At 35.1% G+C, this 27,692-nt stretch overlaps 1 protein-coding gene across 5 annotated transcripts in view; it reads right to left on the bottom strand.

The window, feature by feature from the left end:
• The window catches only part of PUM2 (pumilio RNA binding family member 2), a 91,428-nt gene that overhangs the window by 57,511 nt on the left and 6,225 nt on the right, over positions 1-27,692 (bottom strand). For 4 of the 5 annotated variants that reach the window (XM_068563967.1, XM_068563966.1, XM_068563965.1 and 1 more), the window contains exons 2-5: positions 12,885-12,953; positions 5,022-5,130; positions 1,796-1,983; positions 1,063-1,232 (exon numbers count right to left, since the gene is read on the bottom strand). In XM_068563967.1, the coding sequence (XP_068420068.1) occupies positions 1,063-1,232; positions 1,796-1,983; positions 5,022-5,130; positions 12,885-12,935 (518 nt within the window). In that variant the 5' untranslated portion in view covers positions 12,936-12,953. Of the gene's footprint in view, positions 1-1,062; positions 1,233-1,795; positions 1,984-5,021; positions 5,131-11,834; positions 11,956-12,884; positions 12,954-27,692 lie in introns of those variants that run through there. The other variant, XM_068563968.1, reaches the window with a different exon arrangement.

The raw sequence follows: 27,692 nt of genomic DNA on the forward strand, positions 1-27,692 counted from the left end.
TTAACGGTGTATTAACACTTCAATTATAAATGTATACTCTGCAGGTTTATAGTCAACTCAGTTTTAAATGCATACCCTTGACTAAAACATAGATTAAGTAATAGCAGAAGCGCTAAATCAGAATTAGGTCCTAAAACAAACTGAATAGCATTAATTTCTTGTCAAAAGAGGTTTACTGGTTTTGGATGCTTTTTTGTATTTACAACAGATAGAAATGGCACTGTTTTTAAGAAGCATTGTTAGTCTGCTTTTGATAATTAAAGGCAATAAACGTAAACATGTACCTACAAGTAACTGATATTCCATGGTTCACAAGATCGCAAAGAAACAGCTTATTTTCAGGTATAGGCCCCAAGGCAACTGACTACTGAAGTATAAAGTATAGGAAATCAGTATGAAGAAACAACTCCCTGTACGAAGAAACAACACCCTAATATTTAGATCAATGTGCACTGCCTAATCCAAATCCAAAGGTTAGAAGAAAAGAAACAATTACTTGTCATAAAGAGACAATAAAAAATCTGCAACTGAACTTAAATTCTGAACTTAAAACTAACTTTGGAAGTCTCTAATATGTTCCCCCCCTTCCTAATTTCAGCAAGATTAAGTATTAGCACAAACTCAGAGTAAAAGCGGGGATAGGAGATACAATACAGGGATAGAAGAGGAAACTCTACAGAAAGGTGCTCAAGAGCAAACCCAAGAAGAGTTTGCCAAGAAAAATCACAGATTAAACCTAAAATTCACTAAATTTTAGCAGGGAGAAAACAGTTAAAACTTAGACTACCATATTAGCAGAAAGGTAACGGCAGCTTCTAACATTATTCCTTCAATGGAATACATTGTTTTAGAGACTTTAAAGAATTGTTTTTTTAAAAAATGGCACATAATCATTAACTAATATTCCTTACAAAAAATTTTAAATCTTCCTCCAGATTAATACAAGGTACAAAGGGAAATAAAAAAACCAAAATTGGAAAAATGTCTACATCAGTCACATCAGCTAGTAGCAATAATCCCTAAAGAGATATGCTTTTCTTCTTGAGAAAGTTAAAATCTTACTTAAAATCTTTGCAATCGGCATCCATTCCATTTGGCAAACCTCTGCCATTTATTTTAGAATCATCATCATCTCCTTGTTTAAGATCTCTGTTTTGGTCCTCCTCAAATGGAGAAGCCTTGCCTTTTTGATCTCCTTTCTCAGGTCCATCTGTTTCAGCATCTCTAGTGCCCTGAGGAAAAAGAGTCTGTTTGATTCTGAATATTTAATAGAACACAAAAAAAGGCACCATGAGGTGACCTAAAACTATACTATAGTGCATGTAAACAATAAAAACATTGAATCTTATTTTAATTTCGTAGTCAACTAATTTATAAAAGGCCAAAAAAATTGAGTACAAACCAGTGATTTATAACAGAAGGGCTAAGGCAACCTTAACTATAGCGGTGCTGGAAAAGCAGTAACACCACAAATCAGATAAAAATTCTACTTAATGCACAGATGATTTTGTTTTTTTACTTTCATATCAAGTACTACCATGAATATGCAATTTTAATCTTACAAATTTTGTTTTTTAATTAATATGGGTTTTTTTGGTAACATGGTTAAGATTAGAAATATTCCCAGTGGTTCTACCATTTCATGTATTTCAAGTGGCCAAGACAAGAAAACAAGAGCACCAATAGCTATGAAATTTCCTTTAGTTCTAGGAAGGGCCAGAAAAAGAAACTGGCTTAAGGACAACCAAATAACAATCAAGCAATTTAAAAACCTTTCTTTACTCAAAATACTTACAAAAGTTCCCTTCCTAAATCGAGAATCCAATTTATCAGCAGGAGAAGAACTTAATACATATTCTACCATGCTCACACCAAGGCCTCCACTTTCTGATCGCGGAGACAATATTGCATTTACTTCACTGTTTCCATGAAAACCCTGTCCAGATCTTCTCTGTACCATAATAGGCTGGGACATTGAATGGTCTGTTTGGAAGAAAGAACACAATTACAAATTCGTACTTTTAAGCTAACAAAATGTATTTACATGAATTAATATACTAAAGTAAGAAAAATCAGCATATTGTTTTATTTTGAATATTACTGTAATCCTTATAAAAAGATCTAGAGTCTGTTGAGACTCACTGGCCTGGGCACATTTCTTGAGAATACAGATTAAGAAAGCCATTTGCTAAAAAGCAGGTAAAAGCCTATGTGAAGAACAGTCAAACCCAAAGTTCAATGGAGATAGAAACTAACTTGACATCTCCACTGCCTGTAAGCATCTTATTAAAAAGTTCTAAACAATTCAAAACAAAAAACTTTAGAGATAAAACCCGAAATAAAAGTAACTTCTAAACTGGCAGAGGCACTTCTCAAGCTCACAGTTACGTACTGGACAGATTCAGAACACACGGCTGTACTGCTATAAACACAAATGACTAAGTTTAGAAAAACCAGTAATATCACAGAATTTTCTATTCTTGGTATAAAAAATTAAGTATCCCTTAAGATTTTTTAAAAAACACCTTCTAGTCTAAAAGTTTTCCATTTATTTTTAACAAAAAATTCATCCATATGGTACGAATACATTTTCTACATATTTTTGTGACAAAAAGAAAAAGCAATACTTAAGATCTGAAAGCAAAGAAGATACAAACATAATAAAACATTTGAGGAAGAGTCACATAGATTTGCAGAAAAAAATTTTAAAAAGGAACCAATAAGCCACAATTTATATCTGGCTCATATGTGAACACGTACCACACTAAATACTAGGCATCATCCTCAAAGGGTTGAACTATCATAGAGGTATACTCACTCATCATTTTATTAACTGCAGTAATTTTTAAATGACTGGTACTTTTGTTAAACCATATTAAAACACTTCCATGTCAGTACCTTTATCCATGAGATTAGTCATTATATTTTTTCATTCAGTCATTCACCCATTCATTCACAGTTTAAATGCTGATTTACTGTCTCTCCTATGCTGGGCACTGTGCTATGTATGGGGAATCCAAGAACAAACAGTCCCTGACTTCAAAAGAGACTATAGGTGTAACAAGAGGCAATCATAATAGAGTAAAAGCACTTCAATAAAAATAACCCAGGATACTATGGGGAAGAGAAAGAAAGGGCATCTATCAATTCTTCCCAGTCTTCGAGTGAATCCCAAAGAAGTGATATGAAGAGTAGAGAACAAAAAACAGGTGAAAATGGGGGTGGAAAGAGCATTTCGGTTTGAACATCCCGGTTTCTCTAAGGCCTAAAAGTGCAGGAGAACACAACAAAATTAACAATTACAAGTAACTCAGTTCAGCTGAGAAGGAAATATGTGTATGATAAAATCTCCTGTAGTCATGGAAAGAATCCTAGAATGACAATTCTTTTAGGACAAGGAATGTGTTATTCGTATTTGTACATGCTTGGCATTCAATAAATGTTTGTTCAGTAAACACAATAATCCATTCATTTCTATTTTTCTCATTTCTCCTGGTAAAGACTAATACTCATCTTCAAAATTTTATCCGTACAACTAAAAAAGTTAAGTTGGAAGAGGGAGTGGTACAAGGAATTAACTAAAATTATAAACTTGACACTAAAAAGATACATCAGGAATATATAAACAGTTGCTTAAATGTTTTATTGCTGGTACTAGTTGTCCTCCAAATATAACATACCAAAGATATTTCCCCACCATCCATCTTGAAAATATCTCTCATTACCATGTTGTGCTCAAGATGTTTTGCTTTGGAATGCTTTAAAAAATTTTGGTTCTGGTAAATAGAGCAATTAACCATTCAACTTTCAAAATAAAAAACCAAACACGTCTATCAACCAAGTTTTCAAGCACATTATTTTAGCAAAGAAAGTGCCTTTTGTGGGAAAAATGTATCCTAGTCCTTATGAGTGCAATCTATATAGGTTAATACAAATCCAGAAAAAAAAATTCCTTGAGGATGGGGATCATATATCTCACTTATCTTTGTATTCTCCAAACCTGGCATATTATATTACATATTGTTTGAAATCAAAGAAAATTCCCAGTATTTTAGTCTAATTTAGTAGTTAGCAAAGTTTTCAATCTTTTTCAGTTTTGACTATAAAACAGTATTAATCACTAAAATTTTCCAGCTTTTCCTAACTTAAAAAAATTATTTTACCTTTAAAAACAAAATTTAAGACTATATAGGAATTAAAAATCTTTTTAATAATTTGGAGAATAAAAAAGTACCTGGTAATTTACACCCAAAATATAAGGTTAAGTTGATAATTATCATCCAGAAATTTGTTTTTATATTACTTTGATCATTTTGTATAGCTTTAGTAAGCTGCATTAAACTTAGTTACAAAGGGAAACTTATTTGTAAAATACATGTTCAAAGTTCCATGTGTATATCTCAAATTTTACTAGTCAGAAACATTTAAAAATATAATCAGTACTATTTTAAGAATATAACTATGCTCTTTAATTTACCAATAAATACTGTCACCCCTGTGAGTTATACTCCTTACACCCCAGTTCCTTTTCTCTTAAGAGTTTCTTGGACCTATGTCTCTCTTCACTACTTACAGATATCAAAAACATTCAAAGTCTGCTCCCTTTCTGGGAATTCTACCTTACTAAGGGTGTTTACTTCCTTTGTGGGTGTGGCTGACGTCTAATAAAGCTTGACTGAGCTGCAATTAAATAAATCAGTCACTGTCCATTAATACAATTCAAGCTTAAAAATTCCTATGGTTAATGTGTCCTCTATTTTAATTGAAATTCAGAATTTTATAATCAGAGTTTAACCTCAAATAAAACTTCTTAATAAAATCTTATTGTGACAGACATTCCTAATCAATAAGTGGACCGTTAGATATGAGTTACTTTACATAAGAAAATGTGCATTATAAGGATATATGAAATCCTCACAGATACTGCAAAGTTTCTCCAAATACTGTCTGGGGGGCAGGGTTAAAAGAAAATTCAAGTATTCAACAAATTCAGAACTCTCACACATACACCAATAACTTACGAGAAGTTCCCCATGCAGTCTCTCTCCATTCATCATCTCCAAGAAATATGCCTTTTTGTCCATCTTTTGTTGAATCATCAGGTTCCCAAAATTTTTTGGTAGGCAAAAGCTATTTGGAAGGGAAAAAAATATTGTATTTAAATTTTATTCTAATTACAAAGAGCTAAAACATAGAGGAAAGTAAACTTACCACCAACAGGCACAAGTTAGTTTTCAATGCTAATGAAAATTCAGATGACCTATTTCTTAATTTGTCCAGTTAACAATAACTCCCCACTTATGCTTAGATACTGGCTCTAATAATTCTAGACCTGAAAAGTCGACTTCAGACTTTTCTACATTTTTCAAATGGTTTTACTGTCATGTGATATTTTTTATAATTTTTTTCAAAAGACTAAATTTCTTAATACAGTAATATAATAAAAATATCTAAACAAATGATTAAAATTTTTCCTTTACTTCCAAGTATTGCCCTTGGATCACCTCCTATCCTACAGCTTCAATGATAGAAAATTTTCATTCTTACTTCACAATGTAATGGAGGTGAACTACACAATTCTTCCTAGGTCCTCAATACTAACAATCTATTGATCCCAAATCAGGAAGCTATGGGATGGCAGAAGAGACACACAGAAAAGACCCTTAAATACTTTTTGAGGTAACAATGTCAAAGCCCTGTGCCCTATCCTATACTGTAACATACACAAGTGTATAAAAATTGTGTTGATGTAACCATTCAATGATGATTCAAAATGTACATTTGGCCAATTCCTAATGAGACTTTAACGTTCATCCAGGTCTCCCCTCTCTACCTTTCCTGACACTCAGAGGAGGCAAACTGAGGATATGTTTGTTTGAAAAGAACAGACTGGTTTCTAAAACATGCATTTGACATTTAAATAAGCATTTGTAAGACACCCATCCCTCTCAGCCCATAATTAGGTCCTCATAATCAAACCTGTATATACTTCTATTACTACACTTATCACACTAAATTACCTGTGTTTGCCTCCTTAAGGGCCTGGTGACCTTATCTCCAGAGAGCTCACAAATATAAACCAACCATAATAAAATGAACTTAGTGAAACCTGAATTGGGTCTGAGAGATAAGACTGTATGTGTGTTGGAGGTTTAAAGTGTGAATGGAAGGTGGGGAGGACACAAGAAATTATGAACAGAGGCACAACTTGAGAAAATGCACAGTTTGTAGAATAGGGTGTGAGATGGAGGAACAGATGTGGAAGCTGATGTTGTTAAAGCTATCTAGGCAGACTATGAGGAACCTCAAAGACATGCTAAAGAAATACCAATAGTATATTACATTGAAGCAACAGGGGCTCAAGAGAGGATGGCAAGAGTGACACTGTGTTTCAGAAAACAATTCAAGTTGTAAGTTCTAAGAATAATGGATATTCTAGACTAGAGGCAAAGAAATCATTAAGGAGAATTATAACAGAGCCAAGACGACAAGAACTGAAACAAGGTACTGGCAGAAAGAACTGAGAAAATAAAATGGATTTCAGAAACATTCAGGAGAGTCAACAGGATATGAATAAAAATAAGGGGAGGTCTGGGACTACCCTGGTGGTCCAGCAGCTACAGCTCCAAGATCCCAATGCAAGGGGCCTGGGTTCGATCCCTGGTCAGGGAACTAGATCCCACATGCTGCAACTAAGAGTTTGCATGCCGCAACTAAAAAGTCCCGCACGCTGCAACGTAGATCCTGCATGCTGCAACTAAGACCCGACACAGCCAAATAAACAAACAAACAAATAAATATTAAAAAAAAAATAAGGGGAGGTTGATAAAAAGAATAAAAGTTTAAAATGTGGGTAATGAGGTAAATGATACTACTGACCAAAACAGAAAAAAAACAGGATAAGCGGCTTTGGAGGGAGGAGGGAAAATTCAATTTGGGCATATATCCCTAGGATCTTTTGCTAAACTAAATATTGTTAATTTTACTGCTATTTTAAGAAAGAAAACTTTTTGCATGTTAGGACCTTCCTGAGCTGCAAACGATCTGTATTTAAAGTATAGACATTTTATTTACTTATTTTTATTATTTTCAAAGATTTTATTTATTTATTTTGGCCACGCTGCATGGTTTGAGGGATCCTAGTTCCATGACCAGGGATCGAACTTGGGCCCCTGCAGTGGAAGGGCGGAGCCTTAACCACTGGACCACCAGGGAATTCCCTAAAGTATAGACATTTAAAACAATAATCTGCTCTAATAAAGATCCCGGTAAAATACAACCTCTGTTGCTGCGATTTTTAAAAATCTCACTATAAAAGTTTCATGAAAATATTCAAACAAAATGTAAACCTGATAATACAGTACTAAAACACTGCACTTGATATATTTAAATAATTGAACATTTATTCATAGTAAAACCCAAGTTAATCCCTTTAAAGTACTGTATAAATAAGCCATTTCAGGCAGAAGGAAATGGCTCCTGAGCAAATAATGCTTTTATCCTATACTTCATAAAGAAAAATGTTTTAACAGCAAAATAAGGACAACAAATAAGAAATCAGAAATGAAGTTATAACAACTTAGTAGAAGCATTTATTACAGACATAGAAGCGGCTGAAACAAACTAATCTTCTGAGGTAAGAGAAATAATAGAATCTTTTTGAGGAGCCTATTCCAGTCTTTCGGGATAAGAGTCCATGTAGTACAGTAGTAGTTCATAGATCACTGCTTTGACACCCAAACTGTAAAACTGGGGGCGGGGGGGAGTCTATGTCAAGCACTTACCCAGTGTGCTTACTTTCTGCCAGGCACTGGGCTATGAATGTCTCTTCATTTTGCAAACACTTATAAGTTATCACGGACTGGCAAACAATTTAGTAGTTAATAAAATTAACACTTTTCCCTAACAAAGGCCCTTATCACCATTCTAGAAACAGCTGTGACAGTACAGACACTGATTTCAAATATTTTTAGAGAAACTACTGGCTTGTGACCAAGAATTAAGTTAAAATGGACTAAATATAGGGGAAGGCAACAATTCAGGATATCCAGGATAGAACAGTTAAAAAGAAAAGAAAAGAAAAGAAAAGAAAAGAAAAGAAAAGAAAAGAAAAGAAAAGAAAAGAAAAGATTAAGTGGTACAAAGGTTGGAATAGCAATAAAAGCAGTGTTTTGCCCCTGGAGACTCTTTTACTACAGTAGAAATGGGAGAGCACAAAAACAAGGGCTAAGAGATCTTGAAGATCTGTAAAACATATTATCCAATACTGTTTCATATTAGTTCCCTAATTCACAAAAGCTCTAAACCAAGGTCAAGCAACTCAGTATTTCTTGTCAGCCTACTCCTCCATCCTTCCAACTCAGAAATCACTGGATGGACATACAAATTCATCCCTCCACTATCCACCATTTTACTAGTTCTTTCCTTCAAGAGGCACTTATGGCTTGCCCTCTTCCATCTCCAAAGAAATCAGTCAACACCATAGTATACTACCACAAAATAAATAATTATTAAAATTCCTGCTAGAATTTATACTATGAGGTGCACTTACACTTCAGATTTTTCTAATACAAATTGTTATGTAAAATCACCAAGCCAAGCAAATTAATATAATCCTAAGAATTAAAAGAACTTGAAGGCTCTATGTCTACATTATAGTGTTCATATAACATCCAAACTGGGACACGTTTGAGAAAGGGAGTGCTATTAACAATTATGCCACGAAAACACGTATCTGGACAGTCTGGGCAAATTAGGATGTAAGGTGACTCTATTTACAATGGAAGTTCATAAAAGATAGGCAGGCATAGATGCTAATAACCAAGTGTGTAGAAAACAACAGCCACAAGGGAACTCCAGAATGGTGCTTTTCCAGACTTTCATCTTTTCCGTTAATGAAAGATATCAATACTTAATGTTTTCAAATCATACTACTTCCCCGAATCTTCTACATTCCCAATATCCCTTAATATCAGCAGCAAATATTATTAGATGTCATCACTTCCAATGGGAAGCAGTACTGTAAATAGTCAAGGCACTCAAGAGTTCAAACTGCTCTTCAAGCACTGTTTACTTGGTATTGGGCCAGTTAAGTAACTGTTCTGAGTCTCAGTTTCTTCATCTGTAAAGTAAGGATAATAATAAAGCTACTGTTATAGAGTTTTCTATGAGGCAATAATGAAATAATATAAGTAAACTACTTAGAACAGCATCTAGCACGTGACAAACATACATATGACGTATCTTCACTACGAAAAGTATGAATCCTTTAATATTCTAAAACATGAGTAACACGCTGGCCAGCAACATTTAACTGGCTGATTATTTTAAATGATTATAAGAGTATTCATTACAAAAATCTTGTCTATAGCTGTTTGCCTTCTTTTTTAGTTTGAGTATCCTAGGGGGATCATGAAACTACACTACTTACATCAATAAAAAACAGCTGCCTAATAAAGTCACATTTTGCATAAGGAAACAGAATCAGAGGTTAAATAAACTACCCAAGATTACATGTAAGATTACATATATAGCTAGTAAGTGGCAGCATTAGGAGCTGAAACCATAACTGTTTAATTCTAAAGCCCATTTTCTTTACACTTAACTACCACAGAAGATGGTTCTTTCCAATCATAGTCTAACTCATCAATATTTCTAAAAATATTCAGTTATTAGGCCACGACTAGCCATAATGAAAAAAATAAAACAGTTCAAGATGTTATCAGGATATTCAGACTATATAATGTGGGAATTCATTAGAGTGGATAAAGTTTATGATAGAATGTCTAAGATAGGGATTTACAGACATTAACGATAATCAGCTATTTAAAACAGCTGGTTTCCATTCCAGTTATCCCTAACAGCTCAGATCAGAGCTAGAGCATTTGGGAGATTATATGTGATTCATACAAAAGGCTATTCTTATTACTACCTTCAAAGAAGTCAGTCTTTCTCACTAGTGATACAGCACTAGTGATAGATCACTAGTGTTATATCACTAGTGATAGATCTGAGAGAAATATATAGCACTAGTGATAGATCTGAGAGAAAACAGAAGTCTCCTTACTCTTCTCTCCAGTACATTTTCCACTTCACCATACTACCTGGGATCTTAGTACATAAATTTTCTCTAATGTTTTCTTTAAATATTACTGTGTCAGAAAAGAAAGGAGGGAGCCTTTATCATACTAAGCTATGAAAATACTCCCCCAAAACACATTAACTCAGTGATTTAAAGTTAAATTCTGGGTTCCCTAAAGAATTTCAGCCAGGAGCCTCTTTTTCCATACACACACACACACACACACACACACACACACACACACAAAGTTCCTGTTTAATTTTTATATATAAAAATAAATAGGTATGTGTCTCTGCAGTACAGTTTTAAAAAACCATACTAATGAAGCTGAGTTCAACCGCCTATGGGTTAGCTTTGCTCTTTTTAAGCCATGTGACATAACACAAACTGTTAGGCCTTTTGACAAAAATGTGCTATGGAAAAAATTGGAAAGGATGAGTTTATGAATGGATGAATACAAATCTGTTCCTATTCTGGATGAACAACTAGAAGAAACCGCCCTTCTGATGATGAGTCAGTAAAAGCTATCATGATGTACATAACCCAGTACATTTGAAAATAACCCTGTATGTAATGCAGTGCTTTGTACATTATAGATTTACAGCAACTTAAGACATAATAAGTAAAGCTTTATTTTTAAAGAAAAAGTCAAGATAGGGCAATATATTAGAAAAGGATGTCACATTAAAAAAAATAAACAAGCAATTTTAGAAAACTCAAGAGCCAGAAACTCAAGGCTGCTTTTAGGTTATTAAAATGAATGAATTCTGGGATAAAACAAAAAACCTCACCTGTCAGGAAAGGAGGAGAAGACTGGTGAGAGAGAGACAGGCAAAGAAGGAAATCCCAGAAGGTTCCCTGCTGCCTGCGAGATGAGGAAAGATAGAAAGGCTTGTGGGAGAGAGAACCCAGAGACAGAAACCTCAATAGGTTTCTTAGCTATCTCTTAGAGGTAACAGAATTAGTTGGTAAACTGTTAGGAAAAAAACTTAATTAGTGAGTAACAGCTTATTTAAAAATACATTTTTAATAGATGAAGGTCACAGAAGCACTGACCTGCTGCTACCTGCCAACAACCAGACAGCCTAACCCTAGCCATTTTTACTCTGCATATCTGACATTTCCATTAAGAAAAGCCTAGATTTAAGCTCAGATCATTTAACATGCTATTAAAACCAGTGTCTCTTCTCCAGAAACCTCAAATACCCCTCCCTCCACCCCCCAAATACCTAAACTCTCTCAACTACTGTTTCTGATCATGACATTTATTTTTAAAACTGCCAACATGTCTTTGGGTTTGTCAAATACTACTTAAAAAGGGAGAAAAAAAGAGCCAATTTGTAAATACATACACAATGTAGATCTGCAAAGTAAAGTGTCGTGGGGTCTAAACAGAATCAAGGTAAGGGTGTGACTTTGTCTGGTCTTTAAGAAAATCAAGTTCAAGTTTGTCACAGACTAGGCTGAAGCACTGTTCAAACCTGCTTTTAAGATATGTTATTCTGCTTTCTAAAGACCAAAGAAAACAAGTAACAGGGAAAAAAACAAAAGCCCTTTTCAACTGCTGCTTCTTATTCACCCATAGTGTAAATAATACCTAAGCCGCCACTGCACCGCAGTGAAGCTGCAAGGTTCTTTTTTAGCTAAAAAATTATTCCCTCTCTCAAATTTTCTTAGGGCCCAGAGTTTTACCTTAAGCGCTGGACTAACAAGTTTACTTTGGCAATACTTATGCTTAAGCACCTTAACTCACCCTTAAATCAGTCCTCTGAAAATGACAAACTCTTTGGAAAACGCTGTTCTGAAGAAGGGGAGGGTTAGCTAGCTGCAGGGTGCCCTCTTGTGGCCCAGAAGAGTGACTGGACTCTTTTTCTGCATCTGAAGAGCACAGCATTGGATGGAGTGAGTCTCATGAAGGTCTACCAAAGTAAAATAATCTCCAGGAGCAAGCGGTTAATTACACATCTTAGGTCTGTTCATGGTTATTTTCTATTATCAAAGTCCACACTATGTTAGTACTACAGAACATGACAAAACAAAAATGTGACGGCAAGGGTTTTCATAATCAATTAAAGTTTTCTAAATATTCATTAAGTATATGGAAAACTAAGTATTTTTGATGTCTTAAATTATGTAATGGTGAGGTTAAATGGGATGCCCCAATGAAAATCATAGATTAACAGGACTGATAAAAGCCAAAATTTTAGAGTGCCCACTGTGCCCTAGTCATTCAAAGCTAACAATCTACAGAGGAGACTAATATAAAACAAATAAACTGTAACCAGTAATATAATAAAAGTATGTACAAAGATCCATGAGAAGTCAGATGAGGAAGTAATTAATTTTACTGCAGATATCAATGGGACAATTAAGAGTCTTTTTCAGTAGAGTCCTGCAGAGGATTAGAAGTTTATTAAGCAAACAATGAACAAGGAGAAATTTTTGTAAGAAAGAACAGTGAACAATTAAGTGTGGCTAAAGCAAACATAGCATACATATATAAAACAGCAGGACAAAGATCAAGGAAGGCTCTTTTCTGATCAAAGTGATTATGGTCCATTACCAAAATAGAAGACATTATCTAATCAGGTCAATCAAATCAACTAGACACAAATAACCTCACTAAAATTACTGCTAAAAGTTAAAAAAAAAGCTGAAAATCCCACAACTACAGATTTCAAAAGCCCACATCATTTGGAAGATATAACCACTATTTTCAAGGAGATTTATGGTTAAAAAACAAGTCTCAATGGCTCAAATAATCAAAGTGAGGTATACATTCTTAGTATTCGTAAATATTTACCTCTCCCATTCCCCGAGATTCTAATGCAAGAGCTTGAAAATCATGATTCATTTCATCCACAGATCAAACCTGTTGAATAACAAAAAGAAACATTAGTAGAAAGAAAAATTTGAACAACAGACTGCATCAACTATTCTTATATTATTACATTGCTGCTATTACTGATGTTATAGCATGAGCTGAGATGGACAAGAATCCGTTTCTCTATAAAGACAGGTTTTCCTAAATAGAGCACCATAGCAACCTACACTAAAATTAGTGGGAAACCTGGGGTCAACAGTTCTTGGATTATTCTGTGTGCCAAAAGAAACCCCTACTAGTTTCCTGCGCAAAAGAAAAGATGGAAAGTAAAGAACAGAAAAAGTGAGCTCACGTACTAAAATACAGTTACCTTTTTTTTTTTTTTTTTTTTGGCCATGCTGCGCCGCATGTGGGATCTTAGTTCCTGGACTAGGGATTGGATGCCTGCCCCCTGCGGTGGAAGCGTGGAGTCTTAACCACTGGACCTCCAGGGAAATCTCCAGTTATCTTCTTTTTAAAAAAAATGCTGTAATTCCTATTGCAAAATTATTACTTTGCACTACTTCTTTAAGATTTCTCAAAATTTCTCAGAATTTCATTATTTGTACATCTTATACCAATGATAAAAAAAATTTTTAAAGTGGTGATCCAGTTCTACCTCAAAGCAACATATAATCTGCTGTGAGAGTAATTATAATATTCAGAGGTTTCCTTAAGAATAATTCCTTTCCCTGCAATAATCAAAACAGCATGGAAATGGCACAAACACATAGATCAATGGAACAGAAGAGAGCCCAGAAATAAACCCATGCACTTATGGTCAATTAATCTATATAACAAAGGAGGCAAGAGTATACATGGAAAGAAGACAGTCTCTTCAACAAGTGGTGCTGGGAAAACTGGACAGCTACATGTATTAAAAAACAATGAGAACATTATCTCATACCATATAAAAAAAAAAGCTCAAAATGGATTAAAGACCTAAATGTAAGACTTGAAATCATAAAACTCTTGGAAAAGAACATAGGCAGAACACTTCTGACATAAATCGCAGCATGATTTTTTGGATCTGTCTCCTAAGACAAAGTAAAAGCAAAAATAAAGAAATGGGACCTAATTAAACTTAAAAGCTTTTGCATAGCAAAAGAAATCATCAATAAACTAAAAAGACAACCAACAGAATGGGAGAAAATAATTGCAAATGATATGACTGACAAGGGGTTAATATCCAAAATAAACAGCAGATACAACTCAATTAAAAAAAAAACAAAAAAACCCACCCCCAGCCAAAAAAAACACACATCCCAATAAAAAAATGGGCAGAAGACCGGAATAGACATTTTTCCAGAGAAGAAATACAGATGTCTAACAGGCACATGAAAAGATGCTCAACATCACTAATTATTAGAAAAATGCAAATCAAAACAACAGAGATATCACCTCACAACTATCAGAATGGCTGTCATCAAAAAAATCTACAAATAACACAGGACTTCCATGGTGGTGCAGTGGTTGGGAATCTGCCTGCCAATGCAAGAGACAAGGGTTCGATCCCTGGTCCGGGAAGATCCCAAACGCCGCGGAGCAGCTAAGCCCGTGCACCACAGCTCCTGACCCTGCGCTCTAGAGTCTGCGAGCCACAACTACCAAAGCCCGCGTGCCTAGAGCCCGTGCTCCGCAACGAGAGAAGCCACCGCAGTGAGAAGCCTGCACACCACAACAAAGAGTAGCCCCCGCTTGCTGCAACTAGAGAAAGCCAGCGCGCAGCAACGAAGACCCAACGCCACAATCAATTAATAAAAACATGGGCCAGAAATTCCCCTAAACTTGATGAAAGCAATATTTACGATTCAAGATGCTCAGTGAACCCCAGGCAAGATAAATAGGAAAAACAAAAACGAGACCACACATCCACACACATCATAATAAAAGTGCTGAAAATCAAAGAGAAAATCCTGAAAGCAGCTAGAGGAAAAACATTACAAAAAGGGGAAAAATGATGAGTGACCACTGACTTCGCACTAGAAACAATGGGGACCAGAATAAAAAGGACAGACTTTAGAGGGCTGAAAGAAGAAAAATGCTAACCTAGAATTTTTATCTGATGGAAATATCCTTCAAGAATAAAGGCTAAAAGACATTTTTAGATAAAAGGAAAATAAAATTTGTTAAATAGACTTCCACCTCAGAAACTCCCTTAAAAAAATTCTTAGGCTAAAGGAAAAGGGTACCAGATGGAAACTCAAATCAGGAAGGAATTAAGAGCACCAGAAATGCTAAGTATGTGCATAAGTACAAAGGACTAGTTTTTCCTCTCAATTTCTTTAAAACACATATGCCCATGTAAAGAAAAAATTTCATTATGGGTTTGATAACATATGCAGATGAACCAATTTACATGTACAACCAATATCTACTATAAAAAATATCTCTAGCCATACCATCATGACACCTAGTGATTTAAAGCAAAACCCAGTTTGAGATCAAAATACTCTTTTATCACACAACATTATACAGTTGGCCCTCTATCTCCATGAGTTCCACATCTGCAGGTTTCACCAATCAGGGATCAAAAGTATTAAAAAAAAAATTCCAGAAAGTTCCAAAAAGCCGGGAATTAAATTCCCTGAGGGCTGACAGTTATTTATCAATACATAGCACTGACATTGTATTTACAACTATTTACAAAACATTTACATTGTATTAGGTATTATAAGTAACCTAGAAATGATTTAAAGTATACCCTAGTATGCACACAGGTTATATGCAAATACTACACCATTTTATACAAAGAACGTGAACATCCTCAGATTTTGGTATTGGGCTGGGGAGGCACCTGGAACCAATGCCCTGCAGATACCGAGGAACAACTGTACATCCATAAATACATATATAGTTTGGAGGGGCCCCCAATTATCTGATAAGTAAAGGAATCTTAGTCCAAATGTGTCCTACACTTCTCAGTCACGCAATCAAAGTTCTACATCTCACATGACGCAATTCACTCTAATGTCTAGTATGGTCTGCTCAAACCATCTTTGATTTCCCTTGTTTCTTTAAAATTTCCTAAATTTGGGCAAGGTCCATTTTATTTTTCTATTTAAGTACTTCCTAGGGTCTCCATATTGCCCTAGACTCGATGTCCTTTATATTTTTTCTTAAGATGATTTACATTTGTGATTTCACTTTCTTTAAAATTTACATTTTATAGACCTTGTATTTTCTAGATTTCCCATCCCATTACAGCCTCAACTTCTTCCAAGCCATCAACTGTTTCCCAAACCTAATGGCCAATCATTTGAAAGCTTTGAGATACTGCTGACATGTTATCAGGAATCATGTATTGATATTTTCAATCACCTAAAGAGGTGTTCTAATTTCTTAAGAACGCTTCAAATTTAAATCCTACCAACTTGACAACGCAGCCATATAATTCTGAGTTCATAATTCAATTTATGAACATACACTAAATGATATTAAGCCCTGAAATCTGGGCTCAACATACAAAGATCACACCAATTAGTCATTAAAAAAAAATCTCGGGCTTCCCTGGTGGCGCAGTGGTTGGAAATCCGCCTGCCAGTGCAGGGGACACGGGTTCGTGCCCCGGTCCGGGAGGATCCCACATGCCGCGGAACGGCTGGGCCCGTGAGCCACAACTACTGAGCCTGCGCGTCTGGAGCCTGTGCTCCGCAACGGGAGAGGCCGCGACGGTGAGAGGCCCGCGCACCACGATGAAGAGTGGCCCCAGCTCGCCGCAACTGGAGGAAGCCCTTGCACAGAAACTACGACCCAACACATCCAAAAATAAATAAATAAATAAATTTATTTTAAAAAAAAAAAAAACCTCCCATGTGACATCTTATTTATCTGTATCCTCTGAGGACAGACTGTCCTTATTAAGATAATTATTCCACTAGGGCCAAAAACATAAGATTCTTATTATTTAGGATGGAAATAGTTCTAAAATGGATTCATTATTCTGCAATCCTGAAGAAATAATGGACAAATTTTATATTTAAGATAATGTGGTAGAGTACAAATAGTATGTGATTTTGATTCAGAATATAAGAGTTTGAGTTTTAACTTTTGCCCGTTGTCTAACCTCTAAATCTTACTTATCTGCTGTGAAGATCAAACTAGATAATGTATCCAAAAGTGTTTTGTGAGCAATAAAAAGTGTTCAACAAATAACTAGTTATTATTAAGACCATCATTACATACTACTCAAGAAAGAACTGATACTTCCTTAGACTCTTGGGGTGCTCAATGTTTTGTGTTTCTTGTATGCTTCTGTTAGTATTTCAGCCTCCTGCCTTCTTGTCAGGTTAAACATCACTTGACTTGAACATACAGTATCCCTTCTGACCTTTCTAATTAGGTTGCTTTTAATTTGTAGTAATCTGTAGCCTCAGATGAGTGTGGTAGACTTGTAAGAGTAAATAAGCTCTAAGAAGGAAACTACCTCCAACAAACAAAAAAACACATTCTAAAGTTACAATCCTTTCTTAGGAAAGCAATTTGGCATCATATATACAGGTTCGTATATCTTGAGCCAGTCTCCCCAACTTTGAAAATCAATCCTAAAAAGAAAACCTAAATACAAAAAAGTTTTATGTAGAAAGATGTTTGTAGCAGTGTTGCTTGCAGATCCTGAAATTATAAGCTGCATAACTGTCTCACAATAGTTAAGTGATATAACACATCTATAAAGTATCGTGTAACTATTAAAAATATTAAAAATCACAATTTTTATTTTATTACAATAAATCTGTATAATCTATGAATGAGAGAAAGAAGATTTTTATTAGTAAAAAAGGAGTAGACTTAAGAAATCTTCTCAGGAGTAAAAGCATCAGAGCTTTACCAAAGCCCCTTCTTTGCTTACTTCTACATTTTCATCTGTGGTCCAAATAGATAAGGTAATAAGTTAAAGAAACTCTGGATAAATGCCAGAGGTCTCTTAGCTATATGGATCCACATACTTTTGTGGTGAATCATGCCCTAGTGCAGGGGTCAACAAACTTTTTCTGTAAAGACCCGGACAGTATACACTTCAGGCTTTACAGGCCATATGGTCCCTCAACTTCTCAACTATGCATCTGTAGCACAAAAGCAGCCATAGACAATAAGAAAATGAATGAGCACGAATGTGTCCTAATAAAGCTTTATTGATGAACAGTGAAGTCTGAATTCCATATTTTTCATGTGTCACAAAATATTATTTTTCTTTTGATTTTTTTCCCCAACCATTAAAAATTCTAGAAGTCAATTCTAGAGAGCAGTTCAAACAAAAACAGGTGGTGGGCCAGATGTGGCCTGTAGGCCAAAGTTTGCTGACCTCTGCTCTAGTGCATTTACTCTCAACTGTTCCACAAAAAATCAAATGCAGATAATTCACTCTGAAACTCGAGCAAACCCAAAGTTAAGCATCAGGGCTTTGCTTTCAACCTTTTCATTTATACTCTCACCATGTACATTTTTTATTTTAATAATGAACGGGAATTTCAGATTACGTTTAAATGGAGGTTATTATTTTCTTTCAATGAACAGGGTGGGTTATGGGGAAAAGACTTTAAAAACAAGACAAAACAAAACTCACAAAGCAAGACTCAAGCTCAGCTTTTCAGTTTAAGGTGTTATCATTTATTTCAACTATGAGAACGCAAATGGAGGAGAAAGTGGGCAAAACAATGAGATACAAAGAAAATAAACACTTTCGATTCTTCTGCAATGACCTTCATATTAACCATAATGAAACTGCAGGGGTAGGGGTCACACATATGCCACTAAGGACTCTTAAAATTTCTGCGCTGGTGTCACCTGATGGCAAGGGAAAAGAATCTGGACATAATTTAACAACTCTCCCCTGCATGGTTAGACCTAAGGGAGAAAGGGAACAATCTCTTCTTTCAACAAGCAATGGAGTATCTAGCTATCAGTTATATAATACTGAACTAACTAGTTCCCTTGAAGAAAATGTATCCCAGAATTATATAGTACACACTATACTGCTTGGGGGTGTAAAGTCTGTCTTCATTGTTTTTTTTTTTTTTTTTTGGTCTGCATTATTATTATTATTTTTTTTAAAGAAGATCCTTGCAATCTAAGTTTTTTTTTTTTTTTAAAGCTTCTTTATTTATTTATTTTTGGCTGTGTTGGGTCTTCATTTCTGTGCGAGGGCTTTCTCTAGCTGCGGAAAGCGGGGGCCACTCTTCATCGCGGTGCGCAGCCCTCTCACCATCGCGGCCTCTCTTGTTGTGGAGCACAAGCTCCAGATGCACAGGCTCAGTAGTTGTGGCTCACGGGCCTAGTTGCTCCGCGGCATGTGGGATCTTCCCAGACCAGGGCTCGAACCCGTGTCTCCTGCATTGGTAGGCAGATTCTCAACCACTGAGCCACCAGGGAAGCCCTGGTCTGCATTATTAAGCCATGAAGTTTTCCAATATTATTTCCTTAAACAATTAGAATTTGCTAACATAGAAAATACATAATAGAAACTTTTCTATGGACAAGACCATGTGTAATCTTGAGGTAAATTTAAATTAAAAAGTTAATAGTTTTTGAGGTTATGTTTCCTAGCAAAAGAAGGGTGTCTTATTAAGTTCTAAAATTTAACAGTATTAGCTAATTTTTCTGTAGACAACATTTTTACTAATTATGTGAGAAAAACAGATAAAGTACTTCAAATAACAACTTGGTTAGGTTTTGTAGGTTTTCATATTAACTAATGCATAAGCCAAAAGGTTTACAAATAGTTGGTGTAATGAACCAAGAATATGCATTATTTTCTCAGGTAACATCTGATCCAATTCCTTACCATATGCCTACCATAAAAAATAGGTTGGGGGGCAAAAACCATTTAAAGCTACAATAAATGGTATTAAAGCACCAGCATATAACACCAATTACATTTTCATAGTATTATAATTAGTTCTATTTTAAAGCCATAGTAGTAATTAAACTCTGGAGTTAAAGGGGCTAGGAACTGTGTCTTAGCCACCAAAATGCTCAATATATACTGAATGAAAAAAAATCATTCTATATTTTATGAAATGTAAATTCAGATCATGAAATCATCTAACATCTGGATAGTGACTGTTTATAAATGCCTTCATATATATTATTACACAATGCTCATTTTAATAGAGACGTAAACAAGACTTTTCCTCAGACTTTTTGTAGAACTGAAAACATTTACCGAACATAAAATGAGTGCAACTTCCCATTGGCACTACTTCTCCAAACTGGTCCTCTAACACCTGGAGGCTGTTGCTACCTCATGCATCCATTACAAAAATAACAAAATTACATGAAAACCGGGACTCCCCTGGTGGTCCACTGGGTAAGACTCCGTGCTCGCAATGCAGAGGGCCCGGGTTCAATCCCTGGTCCGGGAACTAGATCCCTCAAGCGTGCCACAACTGAAGAGTCTGCATGCTGCAACTAAGAAGCCTGCATGCCCCAACTAAAAGATCCCACGTGCAGCAACAAAGTCCTGTGGCACCCTAATAAATAAATTTTTTAAAAATTACATGAAAACTTAATTGATTCACATAAGTCAATACACACAAAGAGTAACTTAAGCTGCTTACAAAATATTCTTAGTCATACTCCTTGGACTGTTTTTAGTGAACATAATCATTGAGCATTAGTGGTATCCATTGAAAACAGGTACTAAAGTCCTTAAGAATACCTTAGTCTCTTCAGCATAGTAAATCACGCAAATTTTCCAACAAAATTCATTTGTTTAGCAATGTCTTTTCTTATCCATATGACAAAGGTAAACGTAAATCCAGGTTTAAGTATTTCTGGTAGACCATTAGCCTTCACAGACTTAATATTAAAAATCTCTAGGAACCACCATCAACACCTAGTAATCCGTTATTTATCTGGGGGTACAAATTGAATCACACACTTTTCTAGTGGTGTTGGACAAGTCACTCAGGTGGTAGCTAAGCCAGTAGCCATAAATATTTTTTTGATATTTGCTACTCATTTGTCCATGTACTTTCATGGGGGAATTACATACTTGTTTTACCAGCATTAAGAACAGTACTGTATAACTGACTTGACTATATTAAGGAAAAGTCAGATTTTACATTTTGAATAAAACTTGGCAAAAAAAATGTGTTATCAATATACAGACTCCCAGAAACTAGAAATCTTCAGAGACCCTAGCTCAAATCTTCTGACTAAGATTAGAAATTAAGATTGTTTCAGCACCGGCATTAAGACATTAAATAAATGCTTACCAAATATTTATGTGCAAGAATACTTTAGCTCTTTGAGGATCAATCTCAGATATCATATTTCTCAAGGAGACTAAATAGGGTAAATATATACTTATGTAATGCAAATATAAGGCAAGGTATTTTTTTTTCCTTAGAATTCTCTCAAAGGCGAATCACCATATATTTGAGTCCTTACAAAGTCTCTTATATTACAAGGCATTCTCTCAATTGGTTTGGTTTAAGAAATAAAATACTGCTTATGGAAATTCTTTTTTTTCCTTTGAAAAACAAAGTACTGTTTAGAGAAGATCTACACACTAAAACAACCTCAATCAACGCTAGTTTTTCATGCTTTTACATATCACCTGAGAGAAGTAGGTCAAATAACTTAGATGGAAATGAAGATAATTATTAGATAACGCAAAGTGGCTCTAATGAGTCCAAAATACATGTGAAATGTCCAAGATATATTATGAAGTGAGTCCCCCAAAAGCAGTATTTCTAAATTAATGTTCTTATATGTAATCGAATATGCCATCACCCTAAAAGTGGAACAAGCAGACATCATATGCCTCATGACATAATGTAATACAAAACAGTACCACCAATGAAGAATTACTGCCTAAAAAAAACCCCCAGTAAACATCAATCTAATAATAAAGCTGCTAGATCTAAATACTGATTTATCAGAAATATGAGACAGAGAGAGAGCAAAGTCAATAGATAACACAAGGAAGCAATCGCCCAATCTAGAATACGGAAAAAATAAAAAATTCACCTCATTTCACTATCAATGAAATTTTAAAAGAGGAGGAGAGGGAGGATTATTATATACACTAAAAGACTTAAAAGTCAAATATATTGTATACACTTTGCTTGAATCCTGATTCTAACAAACCAACTATAAAAAAACTTTTGAGAAAATCAGGGAAATCTAGATATAGAATGGGTATTAGATGATATTAAGGAATTTTGTTAGCTGTGATAATAGCAAGAAGATTGCATTTTTAAATAAGTTCTCATCAGTAAGAGGATTTATGCTTAAACTGGCTACTGTCTGGGATTTGCTCTGAAATACTTCAAAAAAGTAAAATATGGGTATAAAGATTTCACACAATGTTGAATATGGATGATAGGTCTCCAAGGGTGTATTGTACTATTCTACTTGTGCTTGAAAATTTCCATAATAAGTTTAACAAAATAACAATATGACAAGCAGCCATGTGAAGCAGGTGGTATTTAAGCTGGGCCCTGAAGGATAGGTACAATTTGGACACCCCCCCCACCACACACACACACACACACACACACACACACACACACTTTTAAACAAAACATTTATAAACTGCAGCTTGTAAAGGGGGTTACTCTCCAGAAAGTTAACTGACTTAGGGTCCAAGCTGTTGTTTAAACCTAACATCACTTATTATTTCAACCATATTTTTGACAAGTAGTATATGAAATTTAAAAAAAAAAAACTGATTTCCAAATGAGCATAAACCTCTTTGGACTAATTTCTATCAGACACCATCCCCCAAAGAGAACAAGAGAATGTACTGAGCACTTGATTTTATGCCAGAGATGACACTAGGCACATTATATTTAATTCTGATTACAATCCAGCAAAGTATTGTATTCCTACTTTACAAATACGGAAATTGTGGTCAATTTACCTACCCTAATAGACAAAGCTACTAAAATGGCAGAGGATTCAACACCATCAAGACCTCAAAAGCTCCGTGCTCTTTTCCATACCAACCAAGCATAAACCATCACTCTGTTCCCCAACCTTCCTTTTGCTAAGCTATTCCAGTCCCCTGGACAGCTCTTTGCCATTTATCTCTTCATGTGCAAATCCTACAAATCCCTTAAAGTTTGGCTCACATGCCACTTTCTCCATTAAAACCTCCCCCAAGTCATCTTTTTCTCAATTCTCATGGCATTTAATTTGGATTTTTAAATGTATAAATATCATCTTATCCATTAGACTTTAAAACTTCTCTCAATCAGAATTACGATTAAAAAAACATAATATTATCAACTATACACCTGTTAAAAAGCATGAAATGGATGTATTTATGCATACATGGAAAAAATTCTAGGATACTAAGTGAAAAGGCAAGGTGAAAACAGTGTTTCTATCATTCCACTTTTGTAAAAACAGGAAACAATCAGAAAGAGTGACACAACCATTAACAGTGGTCACATCAGGAGAAGGGTATGCATGATTTTTATTTTACATTTTATAGTTCTATACTCTCTGAATATTTCCCATTTGTTACTTATATTTTTAAAATATTTAAAATATATACATGTTAAAAATCACTAAAGTTAACTTGGAAATCAACAGTCTTATATGGTAGAACTCAAACATACATACTACCTATACATGAGAGGTATCATGACTTATAAACAAACATAAAAGAAAAACATCTTTTCAATAAATTAAGCATCACTTAAAAATATTCTCTGGGGCTTCCCTGGTGGCGCACTGGTTGAGAATCCGCCTGCCAATGCAGGGGACACGGGTTCGAACCCTGGTCTGGGAAGATCCCACAGGCCGCGGAGCGGCTGGGCCCGTGAGCCATAATTACTGCGCGTCTGGAGCCTGTGCTCCGCAACAAGAGAGGCCGCGATAGTAAGAGGCCCGCGCACCGCGATGAAGAGTGGCCCCCACTTGCCACAACTAGAGAAAGCCCTCGCACAGAAACGAAGACCCAACACAGCCATAAATAAATAAATAAAAATTAAAAAAATAAAAAAGATATCTTATAAAAAAAAAATATATTCTCTGGAATTCCCTGGCGGTCCAGTCGTTAGGACTCAGTGCTTTCACTGCCATGGGCCCAGGTTCAATCCCGCCCCTTATCTGTAAACTTCTAAGGGTTTTTAAGATGATATAAAGGAATTTACACATATACCCAATACCTACTACAGTAACTATCTCTAGCCACACCTTCATGAGACTTTGAGTTCAAAAAAAATCAAAATCCAATTTGTAGATCTAAATGTTCTATCATCACCTGATTTAAAGGAATTACACTTGTGGTCAGCACTTAGTTTTTTAAATCTAAGTTAGTTCTACCCTACTCTTTGATACATTCCTGCAAAGTGTTAAAAAAAAAAAAAAAAAAATGGAGCCAACCAAATCATACATTTAAACACAATATATTTGACAGTATGCTATAATAAACATGATTTACATATTTCTAGCTTTCAAAGTATTTCATAGTATTGTTCTTTGCTTTGTAAGTATTCTTCGACAAAAAATTAGGAAAGAAGAGGTGAACTGGTTTAGAAACAATTTACCATTACTCCCTACCACTCAAGACTATCACTGACCCGAATTCAGAAAATCCCAATGGAAGCCAAAATACTCCAGTTCTAGGCTATATTTCATTCCTAACAGCAATGTGAATACATAAGATTAATCACTACAGGAAGGTAACTCCAAGTCTGGTGCCCTGAAGGTTTAATTATCCGGGGTAAAATACACCACATTAAAATCTGGGATGGATCAAAGATGTGCCTTTCTCAGTACACATAGCGAGGATCTGTAAATTGATCCTCAGGAAGCTAAATGTGCTAACATTTTGGAAACACTTCATGTACTCCTCAGGGATATTAGCATCTCAATTTTAAGGTCACTGGTTCGCAAATCCTCACAGTGCATTAGAATCTAGACAGAAGGTTTGAAAACTACTAACACTCAGATCCCACTTATCTAAAACTTATTTGAATTAGTCTGGGCAGGGAGAAAGGCACAGATTTTTATTAGTATTTTTAAGCTCTCCAGGCAATGCTTCCCTGTGCAGATAGGATTGAAAGCCTTACGTACACCATACCACCTACAGCTAAGGGATATATTCACAAGCACCCTAATGGTTTTCCAACTAAAAAATTCTGTGCCATTCATCATGGTGTAACAGAAACAGAAACCAGAACCAAAAGATCTAGAATATGGTACCATGTTTGCCTCTAACTAGCTGAATGAACTCAGACCACTTGAACTCTCTGGTTCTGTTTCCCCATTTACAAATGAGAATAACAACGCTTCCTCATAAGGTTATTGTGAAGACTAAATTAGATAATATGTGAAATTGCAAGGTAAGTCCTTTCTAGAATACTGACTCACCATAATGAGTGAACATATTTTTTTCTGCTTAAGACTCAATATATAATCCTCTGACACAGTAATTTCTCTTCTGGTAATTTAACTTATATAAACAACAGCAATAACATAAAAGAATGAAGTGAATAATGGTATTTGCTGCAGCACTGCTTGCAGTGGTTCAAAAACAGAAAACGAACAACCCAAACTCGACAAAGATGGGTTAGCAAAATAAAAAACCATACACTAAGTATTAAAAGTTATTAAAGTTATATGTACTAATACAATAAAATATCCATGATATTAAATAAAAACACCAAGTTGCCTAAGGTGTGTAACCTGATCCCAGTTTTGTTTAACAAAAGAGGAGCAATGTATGTTTGTGTGGAGTATGAAAAAAATAAACACCTAACTTTGGTAGGAGAGGGGTACTGTTGGCTTTATCTTTTTATATTTCTGTGTTGTAAGGCTCGTTGATGTTAGTAAAATAAAGTTTTTTTTTTAAAAGGTCCTATATTAATACAGTTTAAACACATTATAGTTTAGAAGCTTCATCACAGTCAATAGAGTACAAGCAATCTTGTGCTATTTTCAGTTCATTTTAGTACTAGGCTGAATGCCCAACAACCGAAGACTTGTCTCGAATGGCTACCTAGTAATTTTCAATTGTTACACAGTATCAATAGAATCAGTATGGCACCAAGGAGAAATAACTTAAGAAATGTTAATTAGGTTGTAACAGAGAACTAAAGGAAATCATTTGAGTTCATGGTCTGAGACAACTGGAAAAAACAAAAACCACTTTAAGCAGCAGACTTCAGTGCAGTTTTTAAAATATTTTTTCTTCAGACAAAAATTTTCCAAAGTGTGTTCCTTAATCACCAACGCACAGTGTTCTTTAAAATAAGAGGTTCCTCGTCCAATACATTTAAGATATGCTGCTCCCCAGCACCCACTTGTTCTTTTGCAAGCTGAGTACATGGTCATTCTGGAATTCATTCTCTGTGATAATAACATAGTAAAGGCTCTGAGAAGTCCCACAATTAAAACTGTTTAACTGGGAATTTCCTGGCAGTCCAGTGGTTATGACTCCGCGCTTACACTGCTGAGGGCCTGAGTTCCATCCCTGGTTGAGGAACTAAGATCCTACAAGCAGCACAGTGCGACATGCATGCATGCATGCATAAATAAATAAATCTGCTTAACTTTAACCCAGTATTATTGTAACTTTCTATAAGCATGTTAACACAAAGCTTATTATTTTGAGAAGCAGCTATTTCTAGTCATTTCCAAGAAAAAAAATGAACGAGTGAGTTATCTATTTCAACTTTCTTGAACTTTTGTCTAGGAAAAGTCATAACCTATGACGGTTAAGTTTTTAAAATGTTTAGTTTATTATGCCTATCATGAACAGTCTAAGAAAAATATTAGCGGTACAAATCTTTGAATTAAACAAATATGAGGAAATCCTTTAGGTGATGAATATGAATTGTGATTTTTTAAAAAGTTCCTCAAATATTCAAGAACAAGCCTTGAATTGGTGATCTGTTTCCCAATGACTTTAAAGTGATATGACCAAACCAATTTCCTAAAGATACAAAAGTTAAAAAAAAAAAAAAATTCTAAGTTGTTGCTTAGAAAACAACAAAAAACCAAACATCTAGACTGCAGTGTCTGAAAAGAGAAACCAAATCTATGTCAGTTTCAAGGAGTACTAAGTTATATGCCATAAAGTGTCTGTGGTAGAAATATACTTGAGTATAATCTAAATGAAATTTACTCTATATTCATTTAAATAAAAATTTTTGGAAGAAGGCACACCAAGTAACTCATAGGAAATGTACACAATAAAACAAAAACTAATCTTAGGAAAGTAAGCAAATACTAAATAACAAAAACAGTAAGTAAACTTTAACTTCTGAAAGACACAAAGTTGGGGGTGGTGACAGAACATTACATAAAATTTTCATTATCCAATTCCTTGGAGACAACCTTATTTCTAACACTAAGCTTTAAAAGAAATCTCTTATATGGGGTATTATAGAGAACAGAGAGTCGTAATAGAAAATATGCTCAACAACTCTCTTCGCAGATGCAAGGTTTCAGAATCTCATTTTTTTAGAGTCAATCCCTGAAGGAAAGTCATGTGTCTAACTCCTCTAACACAAGGCAGGGAAAGCGATTCACAGTAATTATGTTAAGGTTCCTGGAAAATACTGTCTAAATCTTCCCAAGATATAATCTTGGATCTCCAAAGTCTTCTTCAGAATTGTTCAAATTAAAAAAGGCCCTGGACTTCCCTGGTGGCGCACTGGTTAAGAATCCGCCTGCCAACGCAGGGGACACGGGTTTGATCCCTGGTCCGGAAAGATCCCACATGCCGCGAAGCAACTAAGCCCGTGTGCCACAACTACTGAGCCCACGTGCCACAACTACTGAAGT

This window comes from Eschrichtius robustus, chromosome 15 (assembly GCF_028021215.1).
Source record: "Eschrichtius robustus isolate mEscRob2 chromosome 15, mEscRob2.pri, whole genome shotgun sequence".
Lineage (NCBI taxonomy): Eukaryota > Metazoa > Chordata > Mammalia > Artiodactyla > Eschrichtiidae > Eschrichtius > Eschrichtius robustus.